Genomic DNA, 17774 nt, shown 5'->3' with positions numbered 1-17774 from the left:
ATGTTAAGAGGAGCTTTCCTTACTTTGAAGAAGGAAGGGGGGGGGCAAACAGAATTTTTCCCAGGTGCAGGGAAAGCTAGTTACACCTCTGCTCTAAAATTCCCTTATTGTGCCCCACCCCCACCCACTTTCACCCAGCAGTGCCCCCCTAGGCTCTGTGCACATTATACAGTCAGAGATTGATTGCTAACTGGTTCATCCACCTTTATGTAAACTCCCCCATTTATAATAGATGGCCGGACCAAAGTATGAATAAAGCAATTTTGGCTTTTTTGTCTCAGTCTCATTCCTCATAGATTGTAAGCTCTCATGGCCAGGGCCCTCACTCCTCTTGTTGGATCCTCTGCTTATTCTGCGATGTCTTTACCCATAAATAATTGTGAAGAAAAACAGTACAAATGTCTGAATGAACTTCTGTGTGTGGTATGAACAAATTCTAAAGATTCCCCCTGAGGCTGCTAACCGGGTGGTGTGAGCGCTTACTTGTCTGAACTGTAGAACCGGTCGCGTGTGATATGTCGCACATGGTGAGGAAGGCTTGTGCTGTCTTGAGCTGCAGCATTTATGCAAGAATTTGCAGTATACATTAGGACTGACCAATCAGAACGACCCAAAGTGAAGAAACAAGGCATGTACTTAGACGCCCTGTTACGTAAGTATCCTTACATAAAACACAAGGATATATTAGGTCACATCTGAAATTCTACATTACAAGGACATGTGCATGCAGTAAAGTATCATTCAGATTACTAGAGACATTTCAAGGGAATCTCTCAGCTGTAATTTATATTCTAAGCTGCTGACACTGTTAGATAGCTGATATGTATATATTATGTTGGAGAGCTGCAAATGTATGTATAATACTCTAACATATATGCTAATATATCTGTCCAAAAAGTTTGTGTTCACCACACATCTGGCAGATCATTCAAGGGGTATTCCATTTAAACATAACTTTTGATATGTTGCTGCCCATGGTGAGACTAATACTTCATTCCATACTTGTTATTATCTATTCAGTCTCCTTCCCCCAGTTCTGAGCTGCTGCTTTCTGCTTTTACAAATTGTGTGTGAGCTTTTTTCCCCTCCCTTCTGAGATAAAACAAGTCCCTATCTGCAACTTTATAATGCAGGGAGGATTAATCACAGTGAGTTCATCAGCAACTTGACCTCCCAGCATTACAAAGAAGCTACAAGGTTGCAGATACAGCCTGCAAGGGACTTGTTAACATCAGCCGTCTCAGAAGAAGGGGGGAGACTAAGAGAAAAGCTCACACACAAATTTTTGTGTCTTCAGCAGAAAGCAGCAGCTCAGAACTGGGGGAAGGAGAATTAATAGTCATTAACAAGTATGGAAGTAATTGTTAGTCTCACCATGGGCAGCAACATATCAAAAGTTATGTTTGAGCGGAATACCCCTTTAATGTAATGCTTTTACATTGTTCCCCAAGTTCACTGGTCACCTAAGTTTTTCCATCCTTCCTTATATTCTATTGTCAATCTAAAAACAACTCTGTAATGTGTTCTTCTATTGATTATAGTGCAAGTGTTTGTTCACGAGAGTCTGAATGCATCCAGTTCAATTAGCTTTGTCTGTGCACATTGCCGTACTATTAACCCTTGTGATTCATGTGAGTAAGGCCATGTTCACATGGCGTAAGAGACTGGCCATTCCGTGACCCAGCTGGGTCACGGAGCGGCCAGTCTCTGAAAAGATCATGCCAGCCGGTAATGCAGTACCAGCCGGATGATCTATTCGGCCGCAGGGTTCTGATGCGGGCGCATCTGTGTGCGCCTGCATCATAACTCCACACTGCATGCTATGAAGCTTGCGGCCGCAGTCGTTCTATAGTGTGCACCAACATTGTTTTCTACGCCCGCTATTCAATGTCAGTTGTTTGTGGCGCCGCGAGGGATCCCAGCCGGAGCATATACAACGTGTATACGCTCCGGACGGGATCCCGTAGAAGGCAAGGCAACATATGTTTTCGTACAAAGTACAGCCGTTGTTGCCGATAGCAACAACGGCCGTACTTTTACGAAAACATACGTTGTTTGAACATAGCCTAACATAGCAACTTGCAAGTCTCTTGGCTCCTCCGTGTGCATCCAATTTTTTGAAGACTTTTGAAAGCTGAAACTGATACTGCCTGTGCTTGTTTTACCTGTTATCTAAGTAGAGGTCTGGATTATTCTATGCCCCAGGCCCCAAAATTGTGTTCACACCCAGTGTGAGGCATGAAGTCTGACACTACTGCTTTAGGAAATTTATCACACTTCTGGTCAGACTCTCGAGGAAGAAAGTCATCTGGCTGTGGTGGTGAGTAGTACAACGCATGCACATGCACACAAAAAGTGGGACGTTGCTGTGTGGGAAAAAGCATCAAAGGGTTTGCGGGGGTCTCAGATGTTAGCCGAAACGCCATCACCTTATACAATGGAATAGTCTTATATTGTAGCTTTTTAGTTACTATGTTACTATTAGTTGCTCTGACGTGTTATACAAGCATCAGGCATAATGTATTTTTCATACTGTTTTGGTTATACAAACCCTCTAACATTTGAGAATAGCACAAAGGTTCTCGTATAGGGAGAATGTATAAGTACGTGGTTGATCACGTTTTTGTGTGTTAAAAGTAATCATTTACTATTAAACGGACTGCAAAAACGCAGCGTGATCCCAGCCTTAAAGGGATTTTCTGGGACTATAATATTGATAGCCTATCCTTATGCTGCGTTTACACGGAGCGATAATTCGGCCAAATGAACGATTAACGATTTCGAAGTAACGATGTGTTTTTTTAAACGATCAGCGTTTAGACGGAACAATGAATCGTTTGGAAAAATCGTTATTGTGATCATTTTAAGATCGCTTAAGCCCATCTCACACATAGGGTGAATCGGTGAAAGACCGTTTACACAAAGCAATTTGCAAATTTTTAGCGACCGACAATGATTTGAAAACATGTTGAAAGATCATAATGAGCGATTTTTCCGCTCGTTGCTTGATTGTTCGCTGTGTTTACACGAGCCGATTATCGCTCAAAAGCGATCGTTATTGCGAAAATTCGAATGATAATCATTCCGTATAAACGCAGCATTAGGAAAGATGATCAATGTCGGTTTGTAAGATGACTCTCTGCAACTCTCAGCGATCACGTAGCGATCACGTAGCGATCTTCATTGGGACATTTTAGCTGTGTTCATACATGGTGTTTTGTTGCTTTTTTAAATGTGTTTTTCCCACTATTTTTCTGCAAATTTCAGGAGCTATGTTACCTAAAATACGCAACAAAGTGGAAAATCACAGGAAAGACACAATAAAGACATCATGTGTGAACACAGCCTTAGGGAGAGTGAGGTATGATTACAACATGCTGCTTTGTTGGGGTGAATGAAGCAGCAGGTGCTGTAACCTCACTGATGTGCAAAAGTCTGCAGTGAAATTGGTTACTGCTTTGCGCAGAAAACTGGCACTAGAGTTAGGGGAAAGCGGTAGGTAGAGTGAAAGAACTTGATGAACAGCTGAGTGAAAGCAATGCATTATGGGACTTGTGGTATTGAGCAACTGCTCAACCAGGAAGTACAGAACTAAGACCCCAAAATAAATGGATTTTTGGTAATCACAGATAGGTAAGCAATGCTATATGCCTCTGCAGTATATTTACTTTTTACCTGATGTCAGAGTATCCCTTTAAAGTCCTGGAAAACCCCTGATATTGTTCCACCTTATGTTCTGTTTGTAGATCTGCTAAGGAAACATTATAATCTACTTGGAACACAATGGAAGCAGACTTGAAGGAACAAAGGATTTTGAGCTTTATTCTGGAGAATGCGGCTCGTGGAAACCCCCAGAGTGTAGTGGACACCATAGATAAATACTGCCGAGATGTAGAATGGGCCATGAATGTAGGAGATGAAAAGGGTAAAGTATCCAGGATACTCAGAAATCCTGCTCTCTGTCCTTCTCTATTTTTTTTGCTGGATTAAAGGGATACTTCTGCATTTTATAATCAACTGGTGCTCGAAAGCTATATAGATTTATAAATTACTTCTATTTAAATATCTCAAAAATTCGAATACTTATCAGCTGCTGTAAGTCCTACAGGAAGTGAAGTTTTCTTTGCAGTGTGACACAGTGCTCTCTGCTGCCACCTCTGTCCATGTCGGGAACTGTCTCGATCAGTAGCAAATCTCCATAGAAAACCTCTCCTGCTCTGGACAGTTCCTGTCACGGACAGAGGTGGCAGCAGAGAGCACTGTGTCAGACTGGAAAGAATACACCACTTCCCGCGGGACATACAGCAGCTGATAAGTACTGGAAGACTTAAAATAATTTACAAACCTGTGTAACTGGCATCAGTTAATTTGAATATTTTTTTGCAGGAGTACCTCTTAAACGTATTGCCTGACAGCAGAAAACCTTAGGTTAGATGCCAATTCTGTCACCTGCTTTTAATGCAACTAACATCTATTGCAATATAGTAAAATAGGACAATAGTGCAAATTAGGGGCCAAAGACTGGGCCTAGAGCAATCTTCTGCTACCTTTTTTGACTATGAACATTTATTATTGCCATCTTAATAGTACAATCGATTTTAAGAAACTTTGTAATTGGGTTTATTAGCCGAAAAATGCATTTTTATCATGAAAAGGCAGTTTGAAGCTCTCCCCCCTGTCTTCATGATTGTCTATAGAGAGGGGAGGGGTTGAGGGAGATGAAGCACCAAAACAGGACAACAAAGAGCTAATTTACAGCTACATCACCCGGCTATCTCCTCTGAAGTCAGCACTGACCTCTCTGACCTCTGAATACTGGCTTTCACACAGCTCCCACTGAGTAATGCTTTGTTCTCTGCTGGCGACTAATCTCCCTCCTCTCTCCATAGAACAGACAGGACCCGACTGATGTAAAAGAGTCGAGATTTCCTGATAATGAGCAGTGAATGAGAGAGGGGGAGGGACCTGGGGAAAGTCTTTTTGAATGCAGATAATGGCAGATTTACCTAATAAACCCAATTACAAAGTTTCTTAAAATCGCCTGGACTATTGATTTCTGCAAAAAAACTGAAGCGACAGTGACACTTTAAGGTAAGAACACACTTTCCTGCCAGGTTGCATAAAACCAGAAAATACAAATAGACCACCAAGTGTGTCCTAACCAGTAAAGATGAGTGAACTTAGTGAGCCATAGCCTGTGTCCATGTTTCCCAAAATAGCAGCAATCAAATGGGGTTCAAATCCGGTTGGAGCAAACTATAACTTACTGTTCGCTCATTTCTACTGACCAGTTAAAGGAAAAGTCCGGCCATCTTTAAAATCTGGCAGGGGAAGGGGGGAATTTGAACAGACTTACCTCTCCCTATGCCAGCTGTGATTGTTGGGACCGGCCTTGGGACCCCCACTGGAAGGTATTTTCCCCCAAGTTGTGATGACGTCATGACTCGGGGGGAAATGCCTATCCCGACTGATGGACCCGCCACTCAGCCAATCAGTGACCGGGGTAGCGGGGGACCCGAGGCCGGTCCTGAAGTGAAGCTCACTGCGGGCACTGGGAGAGGTAAGTTCGTACTCCTGATCAAATTCCCCCCTGCCGGCTGCCAGATTTTAAAGATGGCTGGACCTCTCCTTTAAGCACGGATAAGTTGACATTAATTATCAGACCAGAGCCCCTTAAATGATCAGATCCTTACATTTTTACAGCTCGACCCCTGGCTGCGGACTTTCTGAGCCCGGCTCCTGACAGAATCTCCTATTGCTGGGCAGCACCAAGACCTTTTTTGAACAGTGCCATAACACTGTAGCAACATTTTCTCTAAACCTTTGTGACTGGGGCACAGTTAGGGACCTTGTCACCTAACCACAGAGGGAAAAAAACATTAAAAAACATTATTACACAGCTGGACTTACATAGATATGGATGACTTACATACTATATGGATGAACAGAAGGAGCCAAAATACTATGCAGTGGCACAGAGTGGGCCTAACTACTATATGGGGGCACGGTGCTGCCTAACTACTATATGGGGGCACAGTGCTGCCTAACTACTATATGGGGGCACAGTGCTGCCTTACTACTATATGGGGGCACAGAGGGGACTAACTACTGTATGTGCTGCAGCAAGGAACCTAAAATGGCAGATTCTGCCTAGTCGTTGCTCAGGCCAGATTAAAAGGAAGAAGAAAGTAAATAACTGTGAACAGAGAACACAACATGCATGAGTCACTGGGTAAACTGTTATTATTTTGTTGCCATCGGCAACAACGGCCGTACTTTATGCGCCTGTGAACACTGCCTTATCTGCTATGGGATCCCGGCCGGAGTGTATACACATCGTATACGCTCCGGCCGGGATCCCATGCGGACCCGCAAATAACTGACATGTCAGTTTTCTGGGGCCGCAATTCTGTGAATTTGCGGCTGCAGAAAGCCCTGTCAGTTCACACAATGAAGTGAGCGGCTCCGGCCGCTTGCTTTATTGTCTGCTGTGGAGTGTTCTGATGCGGGCGCGTGTTGATGCGCCCGCATCAGAACACTACAGCCATAAAGATCACCCGGGATGATCTGTGCAGAGATCAGCCATTCCGTGACCCGGCCGGGGTCACGGAACTGCCGGTCTCTTACAGAGTGTGAACATAGCCTAATGCTGAGTTTACACTAATTGGACAATTACGCACAATACAATATATTATATGTTTATTTATTTTATTATTTTTATGTGTTTTATTTATAAAGTGGGAAAGAAGGGTGATTTCCACTTTTATTGGGGGAGGGGCTTTGACATATTTTTAAAAACATTTATTTATTATCTTGACATAATGGATTAGAGGTGGCAGCCATCTCACGTATCAACCATTAATTGAAAGACGTTCTATATTTCTATCTCCAGGGCTTATTGTAGATGAAGTGGTGAAAGAGAGAGACCCTGCTATAGTACTGGAGCTGGGCACATATTGTGGATATTCCGCTATCCGGATCGCTCGCTTGCTGAAGCCTGAAGCGCACCTGTTCACCTTGGAGCTGAACCCAGTTCATGCTGCTGTGGCAAAGCAGATGATTGAATTTGCTGGAGTAGAGGATAAGGTACATGAAGCATATTATAAGGATGCTTTGCTTCTAGGGAGGTATAGAGTATACACTTTTACATTCAGTTCCTATGCGTACATAAACCAGAATCCAAGGCACTTTGGAGTTATTTATTAAGTAGGTAATGTTTCAACAAATTTTGCATAGATCTATAGAACAAACAGCTTGTTACTATATCTTATCAGACAAATAAGCTTCATTCTCCTGTTATCAGGCTTCTTCCACTCTCAAAATAAGCTTAGCAAGACTTTAGTTTAATGTTGCCAACTTGGAGCCAACTCAGGATTATAGATTACAACTCTATGAAGGGGGGAGAGAGATGGAGATGAGGGCAGCTCCGGCATGCTTGGATCCCATCGTTTGGCCTTTGAATAACAGTGGCTGGAGACGTTATATGCAGCTATAGGGAATCCAGAAAAACAGGGATACAGCTTATGTTGTAGTGTTCTGTTTATTAACCCTTATCGCTTTTATAGCAGTCTGGAATTTGGGCGCTTAAAAAAATAATAATAGCTATATCTGGTTTAGGTCAGCGAACTTTTCAAAAATTTAGGTTTGCAGGTTCGCAACCTTAATGAATCGCACTAAAACAACTAAACAATTGCAGGTGTTTAGCTGTTTTAGTGCAGTTCAGCTCATCAATACTTACCAGTCTGCACTCCTCCAGTGTCCTTGATCTCTGGACGCCGGTGTCCTCCACATCCAAAATCCCACTCAGCCAATCACTGACTGAGGGTCAGTGCCGTGCCCAGTATTTTGGCTAAAGGCCCTATTCCACGGAACGATTATCGTCCGTATTCGGCCGATATCACTTGTTACAGCCGATAATCGTCCCGTGGAATAGAAGGCAACGATCAGCCGACATCGTTCATGTCGGCTGATCGTTGAAGTTGTTTGTCTTTCAACATGTTGAAAGACAAATGACTTATATAGCAGCGATCTGGTGCCACCGCTCCGTGTAATAGGATCGGCGGCAGCAGACTGCCGCTATATCCTATGGGCTGCCCAGACGATCAGTGATCACCCGGGCAGCCCCTGCGCAGCTTCCCCCGGCCCTCCCTGGACTCACCAGCTCGCTGCAGCCGCGTGAAATAGCAGCAACAGCGAGTGGGGAACAAGGAGCAAACGAGCACTGACAGCGCTCGTTTGCTCCCCAGAGCAAGTGGGGTGTCACTCCAGAGATGAGAGATGAGAGTAATCAGTGAGTAATTGGCTGAGCGGCCTGGAGGCAGTTTTGAGACACCTGGGGAACTTGGACAGGTAAGCATACCATTTTTTTTTTTTTAATGTGGCCACCATCTTGAATAAAATTAAAAATTAAGAATTTAAAAATTTGCTTTGTGACTAAATGAATTTTTGCAAACTTCATTGTGAATCCCGCTTTGCTCATCCCTATAATGAAATGAAAAATCTGTAAAACTGATACTGCTGTATGCCAAACAGCTGGATCCATTGATTGATTTCCGTTGACTTACATTTTAAAGAAAAATGAATTGAAACCTATACATTTGTTGACATTTTTGTATAAAGGAAAAAAAAAGAAAAAAAATTGAAATGTAAACAGTGATATACAGTATGTACAGAAATGCAGCGTGAACCGGCCTCAACAGGTTGACGTGACTCATTTTGTTTTCTTACCCAGGTGAAGGTGCTTGAAGGCGCCACAGAAAGTATTATTCCACAACTAAAAGAGAAACATAATGTGGACACTCTGGACTTTGTATTTTTGGATCACGCAAAAGACCGGTATACACCTGACACCAAACTACTCGAGGTAAGAGGATACTCAATTGAGTGGATGGCCACCATTTAATGGCAAATAACAGCCGTAGTTTCAAAACAATGGCCGTTATTTTAAAATAACGGCAATTATTTGCCATTAAATGTCGTCCATCCACTCAATTTTCAATTTTCGATTTTCAATTTTCACATGTACAGGATCTGCAGCAGATCCGCAGCAGATTTGATGGTGCAGATTTGATGCTGTGTTCAGTTATTTAGATCAGATTCCCTGCGATACGGTATGTGTGAAGCTACGGTGTAGAACACTGCCTACATGTCAGTTTTCTGCGGCCGCAATTCACTGAAAGACCTGTCAGTTCACACAATGAAGCAAGCGGCTCCGGCTGCTTGCTTCATTGAGTGCTATGGGTGTTCTGATGCAGGCGTGCTCTGATGCGCCCACATCAGAACACTGTGGCCGTAAAGATCATCCGGCCAGTACTGAAGCGGGCGGTCTCTTACATAGTGGGAACATAGCCTTAAAGCGACTCTGTACCCACAATCTGTCCCCCCAAACCACTTCGGATAGCTTCTTTTAATCCAAGATCTGTCCTGCAGTCTGTTCGGCAGGTGATGCAGTTATTGTCCTAAAAAAATACTTTTAAACTTGAAGCCCCGTGCCCAACGGGAGTATCTGTGCCCTAACTTTGCACCACCCCTCTGTCCCTCCTCCCCACCCTCCTCATCATTAGGAATGTTCCAGGCAGATTGCCTCCTATTCCCCACCTGTGTCAGCCCGGCACATGGGCTGGATCGTTAAGGACCCTGTGCAATATTCAACATGGAGAAAATGTTTTAGTGGCATTCTTAATGATGAAGTGGGTGGGGAGGAGGGACGGAGGGGTGGTGCAAAGTTAGGGCACAGATACTCCCGTTTGGCATGGGCTTTAAGTTTAAGAGTATGTTTTTAGGACAATAACTGCATCACCTGCCGAACGGACCCCAGGACAGATCTTGGATTAAAAGCAGCTATCCGAAGGTACAAGTGGTTTGGGGGGGGGGGTGTCAGATTGTGGGCACAGAGTCGCTTTAATGCGTTTTTACACATGTCCCCTTTTTTTTGTGCTTGAACTCGTGTGCTAAAAAAAATATCTTAAAGATCTTACTAAAATCTTGGTAAAGTTTTCATTAAAAAATGTGCAGTCAGCTTTTGTAAATGTATCTAAGGGTGCCTTCACACCTACCGGATCCACAGCGGATCTCACTTCTGCGGATTCGAAGCGAGAACCGCTGCGGATCCGGTATCAATTCACCCCTATGATAGCACATATTTGCAGGGGGATTAACATCCCGCTGTGAATATGTGTTTTAGCCCCTCACTGTCCGCAGCCCCGCCGCTGCATTAGCCCATCCTCGGCCGCATCGCCCATCCCCTGCTGCATCCAGCAGCCCGCATCCCCGGCCACATCCTGCAGCCTGCCGCCGAGAGCATAGAGTACCTGCTCGGCGGCGCGGCTGCAGTGAGGCTCCCGGCTCCGGTCCCGCTAATGAGCTGCGGACAGTGAGGGGTTAAAGCACATATTCACAGCGGGATGTTAATCCCAATGCGAATATGTGCTATCATAGGGGTGAATTGATACCGGATCCGCAGCGGTTCTCGCTTCGAATCCGCAGAAGTAAGATCCGCTGTGGATCCGGTAGGTGTGAAGGCACCCTAAAGGAGCGTTCTCAGGTTTCCAGCCAGTATCATTAGCTGTACAAAAAGATTTTCATGGGAAAAAAACTGCTGGAAAAAATGTCTGTTTTCTATTAAAAACGGTTATTTTTTTATTACATAATTGGCCAACAAAAGGGTGTGTCAGTTAATTGTATGGCCAAATGAATTACGGCTGTAAAATGAATGTCCGTTTTAACATCTATTTTACTATGGAGTTTAATAGAACTCAGAACTGTGCCACAATACTAGCGGATACATGTTTACTTATCTCCCCTCATGTGTCTGTCTGTACACAATTGTGCTGCTTTCAGACATGAGCCTGGAGTGACGTAGGCCCCTATTACACAAAGTGATTATTGGCCGTACTGGCCAATTTTCGGCCATTACAGTCGACAATCACTTTAAAAGGGGGAGATTTATCAAACATGGTGTAAAGGTAAACTGGCTCCGTTGCCCCTAGCAACCAATCAGATTCCACCTTTCATTCCTCACAGGCTCTTTGAAAAATTAAAGGTGGAATCTGATTGGTTGCTAGGGGCAACTGGGCCAGTTTACCTTTACACCATGTTTGATAAATCTCCCCCAATGTGTAATAAAATGCAATGATCAGCCAACATGCACGTTCGTCTTAGGAGCCCCTCCTGCAGTTACCCGCGCAGCCCACCCTGCTGTACCCACTCGCTGTTGGTGCATGTAATAGGAGTAATAGGGCCTGTACTCTAGAAACCACAAATTCAAGGTTTCATAGACAAATACATTTAGATATTATAAAAGCCACTATCTGGTGTGTAATTTCCAAGAATTATTCCTAGAACTTCTAGATAATTTATGCTTTATGACTAAACATTTACCATTATAGGTTATATTCCCACTTCGGGAATATATCGGCAAAGATGGCCATCTCGTTATATAGATGGTCACTAATAAAGATCATGATATTATTGGCGGCCGTCTATATTACAAGATGGCAGCTTTTGCCTGATATGTTCCCGGAATGGAAACATAGCCTCATGCACATAATGGTACAATGGTCACTTACATTACTTTCTATGGTTCTGACACTGTAATGATATTCTGTACTTGTCCCTTCTGCAGGAGCTTCGCTTGCTGAGGGAAGGCTCCGTATTACTGGCCGATAATGTTGTGTATCCCGGAATTCCAGACTTCCTGGAGTATGTTAGAACGTGTGGTCGGTATGACTGCACCAACTATCCCTCACACGCACAATACATGAATGTGGATGACGCTCTGGAGAAGGCTGTATTTAAAGGTTTCTCGTAAATCGAGAAATGTGTTATTTGAAGATGACGCCATAGTGATTTATAAATGTGCTTCCTTTTTTAAAGCTACTTGTGTATTATTAAAGTCTTTTTTTACTTAATCTGCCTGATTAGTTCTTAATTTTTTTTTAACTCCAACACTAAAAGGGGTTATCCAGCGATACAAAAACATGGCCACTTTTCCCCCTACTGTTGTCTCCAGTTCAGGTGCAGTTTGCAATTAAGCTCCATTTATTTCAATGGAACTGAGTTTCAAAACCCCACCCAAACTGGAGACAACTGTGGCCATGTTTTTGTAGCGCTGGATAACCCCTTTTACTACTTTAGTTAGTAGACTGAGGATGTGAGGACGCTATCACATGGGTGGGTTGGGTGGGGGGGGGATGAGGGGGGTCAAACACGCAGCACTGGCCCACCTGTGTAAATGCCCTGTGGGTGTATGTGTCCCTGTCCCCACTCCTTTCCCACAAACACACACACTCACCCTCACCCTGCCTGGCATAGACCCCCGGCATTCGTTCTCCCAGCTCACTGGCCCACTAGTCACTCATGTGGTGGAGAGCCGGGAGAATGAAAGTCAGGGGACTACGCCAGGCCAGGTAAGGGTAAGGACAGCAGGCACCACTGGGCGCTTGTAGTGTCGCTTACCGGGGGTGGGACAGTGCTATTGGAGTCATCAAGAACCACCTTGAGATGCTGTGAGGGCCTTGGGGGGGGGGGGGGGGGGGGAGGCAGAGGGTAGGCACACTGGTCTCTCTCATACGCATTCATAAGGGTGGGTGGCCCTCGAAAAGCATTCTGAATTCTCATGTGGCCCCATGGGAACAATGGGAACCCCAACAAATAATGTCAATGTCTCAATAACTTGTCATGTGTCCTTGAGCATCAATTACAGCTTGACAACAACGTTTCACGATTTTCACAAGTCGACTTATTGTCCGCTAAGGCATGGCATTCCACTCTTCTTAAAGGGCAGCCCTTGAGTCATTAAGGTTCTTGGGTACAGAGTCACAAGCTTCTACAGAACAACTCAGCTGATCCCATAGGTTTTCTATGGGATTCAGGTCTGGAAAAAATACAGGACACTTCATTTGAGGCGCAATGACTAGATTAACCCCTTAATGACAGAGCCAATTTTCGTCTTTGTGTTTTTTCATTTTTTCCTCCTCGTGTTTAAAAGGCCAGAGCAATTGTATTTTTTCTCCTACAGACCCACATGAGCCCTTATTTTTTGCGCCACTAATTTTACTTTGAAATGGCAGACTTAAATTTTGTATAGAATATGCTGAAAAACCAGGAAAAAATAAAAGCGCCGTTCATCCTATAGTAAAACAGACATGTTATATATGTTCGTTAGGTCGGTACAATTAAAATTATGTGCAACTTGATAGGTTTAAAAAAATAAAACCTTTTAAACAAAATAAATGTTCCTTAAAATTGCTCTAAGACCATGCTTATGACACTTTTATCCTTTGGTCTATGGGTCTGTGTGAGGTGTCATTTCTTTTGTTGTGCGATGATCTGTACTTTCTATTGGTACCTTGATTGCGCATATGCTAATTTTTGACGGGACAAAAAATGTGCACTTTTTGCACTTTGCCGGATTTTTGCGCTTACACCGTTGACTGTCAGTCAGTAATGTGTAGGTCATTAAAGAGGTACTCCAGGCTGGGGTCATTTTTAGGGTATGGCCGGGGAAGGGGTGGAAATAGAGGCCGCCGGTTACTTACCTCCCCTGTTCCAGCGCCGGGTCTCTGAGTGCTGCCCTGTTCTTCCATCCCGCGGCCGCTTCCTGGTCTGAGCTGCGGCTTGAGACGTGACGTCTCAAGGCAGTTCAGCTATCCAGCGACCGAGGGGGGACTCCGCTACGATCCGGGACCCAGCGCTGGAAGTGATGAATGAAGGGCCCCCCTGACGCTCTCTCGTCCAAAAAACCTGGAGCTGACCCTGACAGTATCTGATGCACAGCGTTCTCCTACTCTGATCAAGGGACCAGTGGGCCTAAGTACTGTTCACTAATTAAAGTTGATTCACGATGAGGAGAAATGATGGCCGCCAACAATGTTGCAGACGTCAAGGAGAGCGCTATGCATTAGCCACTGTTACCTTTGGTGATGGTGGTGTTACAGTGTGGGCAGGTGTGTCTAGTCACTACAAAACTGCCCTATACTTTGTGACTGTGTGGTGTCCCACAACATGTGTTAATAGTTTTCACACCCCTCGCAAAAGTCTGAGCTTCAAGTAAGCGTGGTAATGAAGTAGTACCTAAGTTTTACCACAAGATGTCACTGTTATCTGTATATGCACAGCTGTAGTGAACAAGGAGTTATTATATGTTATAATCTGCACACCAATGGGAGCTGTTCTTTCCTTTCGACTATCTCTATCCTCTTTTCTCTTTACACTTTCTTCTCCACCACTCACAGGGGACCTTACACCTCCTGTAGAAAGTTATCACATGGGGAGAGTCTTACCCAAGTGAGTCTTACCCAAGTCTTGGTGGAGAGAGGACACAAGACAAGATGGTCCCTGCTGTAGTCCAGCTGGGCCCTGGCTTTGCCAGGTCCCCCCCTCCAGTCCAGACGCACATGGGAGACACAGAGACTTTTTCTTCAAAAGCTACATTTCTTTCCACTATACAGTGTTAAGCTACTTGGGAGAGGACAAGTCAGAGAACACCCCACATCACGCCGTGGACACTTCTAAAGGTGCAGGATCCTAAAACAAGAGGAACTGATGCGGATGGAGCAAAGTTGCTAGAAGTATACGTAAACAGGAAAACTTGGCCACCTTGCTCAACTCAGGTAACAAGGTCTGGGGCTTGTGTCACCCTAATAGGACAGGTCACCCAACACTGTAGGGGTATCACGACAACAAAGGTCGAAACAAGGGCACAAGTATCTTTCTACTTTCAAGTATTCTTCAGTATTCTACTTCTTCTAAAGTTCGTGCAGAGCCCACTGTACCCTGGGTTGGGACTCTAGGCACAAATTCCTCTCCACTGCTCTCAGCTCTTCTACTCTAAAGGCTCTTAGCGCAGATTCTGTTCTGTCACGTCTACACTCTTTGGTCTGCTACTGTAAAAAGTGTTTTCACAGTAAAAAAGATTTTATGACAACAGGACTCAGTGATTATTGTTCCGGCACCTACACAGTCACTACTCCATCCTTGGGTCATCTCCCTTTTCTGTGGGTGGCGGAACCGATAGTTCGGGTGGGTCACAACTCCACTCTGGACCACCGTGATAAGTATCCAAGGGACCCCCTCACAGCCCGGCAGGTCACCGACCACAGGGGAAATAGAATAGCTCGCCACCCTAAACTAAAAGCAGGTGTGCCTCCATACCTGTGTGCCCAACCGGCACTGGCGTCACAACAAATTGCCATCCAGCTGAGCTATACTCCGACCAACCACCATAGAAGTGGCGTCACAAAAATTTACTATCTGGCTGAGCTATACTTCGACCAACCACCACAGAGGTACCATCTAGCAAGTGACCGGTTGAACACACACCACAATTGATACAGTGACAACTCCATACTACTCATTGAGGTCACATCATTAGAAAACATCCGCTGGAAGGACGTCAAATGGAGAGGCCTGCACTCTCTCCAGACCTGAATCCCATAGAAAAGTGGGAGGCGGTGGGGGTGCTAGGTACAATGGGCAATCTATGAGGATGGAACTTCATTGGAGCTGAGTAGGTGTAGTAGAGGCACGGTCTGGGGGATATAAAGGTGAGACAAGGGGCAGCATAGTTTTTGGATTTTAAGGTAAATGAAGCTTGTATTGCTTATTATTATGTCCTGGGACCAATGTGCAGAATTATATAGGTGTACTGTATATACTATGTATATCTATAGTGAGCAAGCACACAGAGTTGTTACTATTGTATGCAGCAGTGTATCCATAGATGGCATATATATATATATATATATATATATATATATATATATATAGGTGTATATACTATGTATATCTGTTGTGGGTAAACATACAAGGTTGCAACAGTGTATCCATAGCTGGCATCTAGGATAGTATAGATACATGGTTTGTATTGCACTGTATATAGTGTTTTATTTTTTTTTACAGTAGAGGATTGTATATCATTTTATTATATTATACAGCATACATACACACACACACACATATATACAGTATATAGTGGTACCTTGGTTTAAGAGTAACTTGGTTTAAAGGGGTACTCCAGTGTGAAGGCACTTTTGCGCTGGGACCCAGGACCAGGTGGCCGAGGTTCCAGCGGAGGGTCCCGCATCGCGGCGCTTCGGTGCCCGTTTCCCGGCCGCTTCCGGGTGTCTAACGCAGGCTCAAGACGTGACGTCTCAAGTCCGCTCAGCCACTCAGTGACGGAGGCGGGATGCGTGACCCGCCGCTGGAACCGGGGAGGTGAGTGGACATCTTTTCCCTCGGCTACCTCGTCCCCGGTCCCAGCACAAAAGTGCCCCCACGCTGGAGTACCCCTTTAAGAGCTCACAGTTTTTCACAATTGTGACTTGGTTTAAGAGCATTGCTTTGGTGTAAGAGCTTCCTGTACTGGGTGGGAGGGGGAGTGGAGGAGGGGCATGATCTGCATAGCGGGGTCTACAGCCCTGTACTCTGACCCAGGAAGTCTCCCTCACCTTCCAAATCATAGCAGATCTACTTCAGGCTGGGGCTTACATCAGGGGACAGGACTGTGGAGGTAATCTCTCCATAGCTGTTACCCCTCTCTCCTCGCTGCTATACTGTGCTCACATCTGCCCTGCTCATTCCTTCATGCTCCCTGCAGTCTTTTCCCATCCTCTCCATTACTGTACAGTAACTTATAATATTAATTATAGTGTTTGAAAATCCCTATATTGTAATCCGTATTCTTCTTCCGTTTCTTCCAGCTATTTTTCTGTGATTAATACAGCCCGAACCGCTTTGCGCACAGACTCTGTTCAAACTGTGTTTCGAAGCCCTCGGCAGTGTGTGGTGTGCTATCTATTTTTTGTTTCAATCGGATTTGTCGTTTTTAGGAAATTTACATTTAAAGACCCCTAATTTCCCATAGAAAATAATGGCCCATTGGAAATAATGGCCACACTCTAACCGCTAACAGCCAATCACAGCACATATGCAAATAACTGAAATATAGCAGCCAATAGGAACTCTATAAGGTCTTGTCAGGCAATGTATCACACCATTCACACAGTCACATGTCCACTATTGGCCAATAGAAGATGTAGAAGATGGAAGGTCCTTAACGATTTTGTCTCCTTGACATGAGTAAGATTGTCATGGTAGGGGGCGTGGTGGCGCGATGATGTAGCACGTTGTACGTCACGTAGAGTGGTGTTCGGTCAGCGCCATGTGAGGGGCCCCGCTAGTTTTGGAACCCAGCCATATGGTGCTTGCCGGGGGAAGAGAGATCTGAGCCGGGAGAGTCTGGAGGATCGTGCTGCCGCTGCCGTGCGCTGACTGCCGATTGCTGTGTGCCGCTGCCGTGAGCCGACTGCTGGAGATAGCGCTGTGGAGGAGGCGGCAACGTGGGTGGCCCATGAACAGGTGTCCGGTCGGAGGAGGCGCAGAGGTGACTTAGAGGAGCGGAGGTTCTGAGGTGTCTGGTACGGGGTATGAAGAGGCGGCTGTGGAGGAGCATAGAAGGAGAGGCCCCGTGGAGATGTGGAGGACTAGACTAGGTGGCAGCCGAGGCATGGGTGAGATCTGACCTGGCACCGTTTCAGTGAGCTTTATAATAAAGGGTACGGGCAGCTTGATTGTCGGCTTATAGCAGGCAAGCCTGAGGGCATACGCAAGAGGACAGATGCCTTCTTGTAGGAGTCGCACTCCATCTCAGGAACTGAGGACTTTGGTGGTAGTTTCTTCTTTGCAGGCTGAGACTTGTCGGATGAACTATGGGACTTTCTGGGCAGAGAGGAGTAGATAAATTATAAACCTTTTACCCACTAGCGTTCTTCAGG

General features: G+C 45.0%; 1 protein-coding gene across 2 annotated transcripts; it reads left to right on the top strand.

Moving 5' to 3' along the window:
- The first annotated feature begins 1360 nt into the window (after positions 1-1360).
- On the top strand, positions 1361-11909 carry LOC138785279 (catechol O-methyltransferase-like). 2 transcript variants are annotated; one of them, XM_069961080.1, is made up of 5 exons: positions 1361-2320; positions 3747-3925; positions 6893-7086; positions 8732-8863; positions 11624-11909. In XM_069961080.1, the coding sequence occupies exons 2-5, from the start codon at positions 3784-3786 to the stop codon at positions 11807-11809; spliced, it is 654 nt and encodes a 217-aa protein (XP_069817181.1). In that variant the 5' UTR covers positions 1361-2320; positions 3747-3783; the 3' UTR covers positions 11810-11909. The 2 variants fall into 2 exon arrangements, with proteins under 2 accessions (XP_069817181.1, XP_069817182.1); XM_069961081.1 differs by lacking the exon at positions 1361-2320 and having other exon boundaries at positions 2331-3925.
- Positions 11910-17774: the final 5865 nt, after the last annotated feature.

This window comes from Dendropsophus ebraccatus, chromosome 3, assembly GCF_027789765.1.
Source record: "Dendropsophus ebraccatus isolate aDenEbr1 chromosome 3, aDenEbr1.pat, whole genome shotgun sequence".
Classification (NCBI taxonomy): Eukaryota; Metazoa; Chordata; class Amphibia; order Anura; family Hylidae; genus Dendropsophus; species Dendropsophus ebraccatus.
This window is presented reverse-complemented; position numbering and strand designations above follow the sequence as displayed.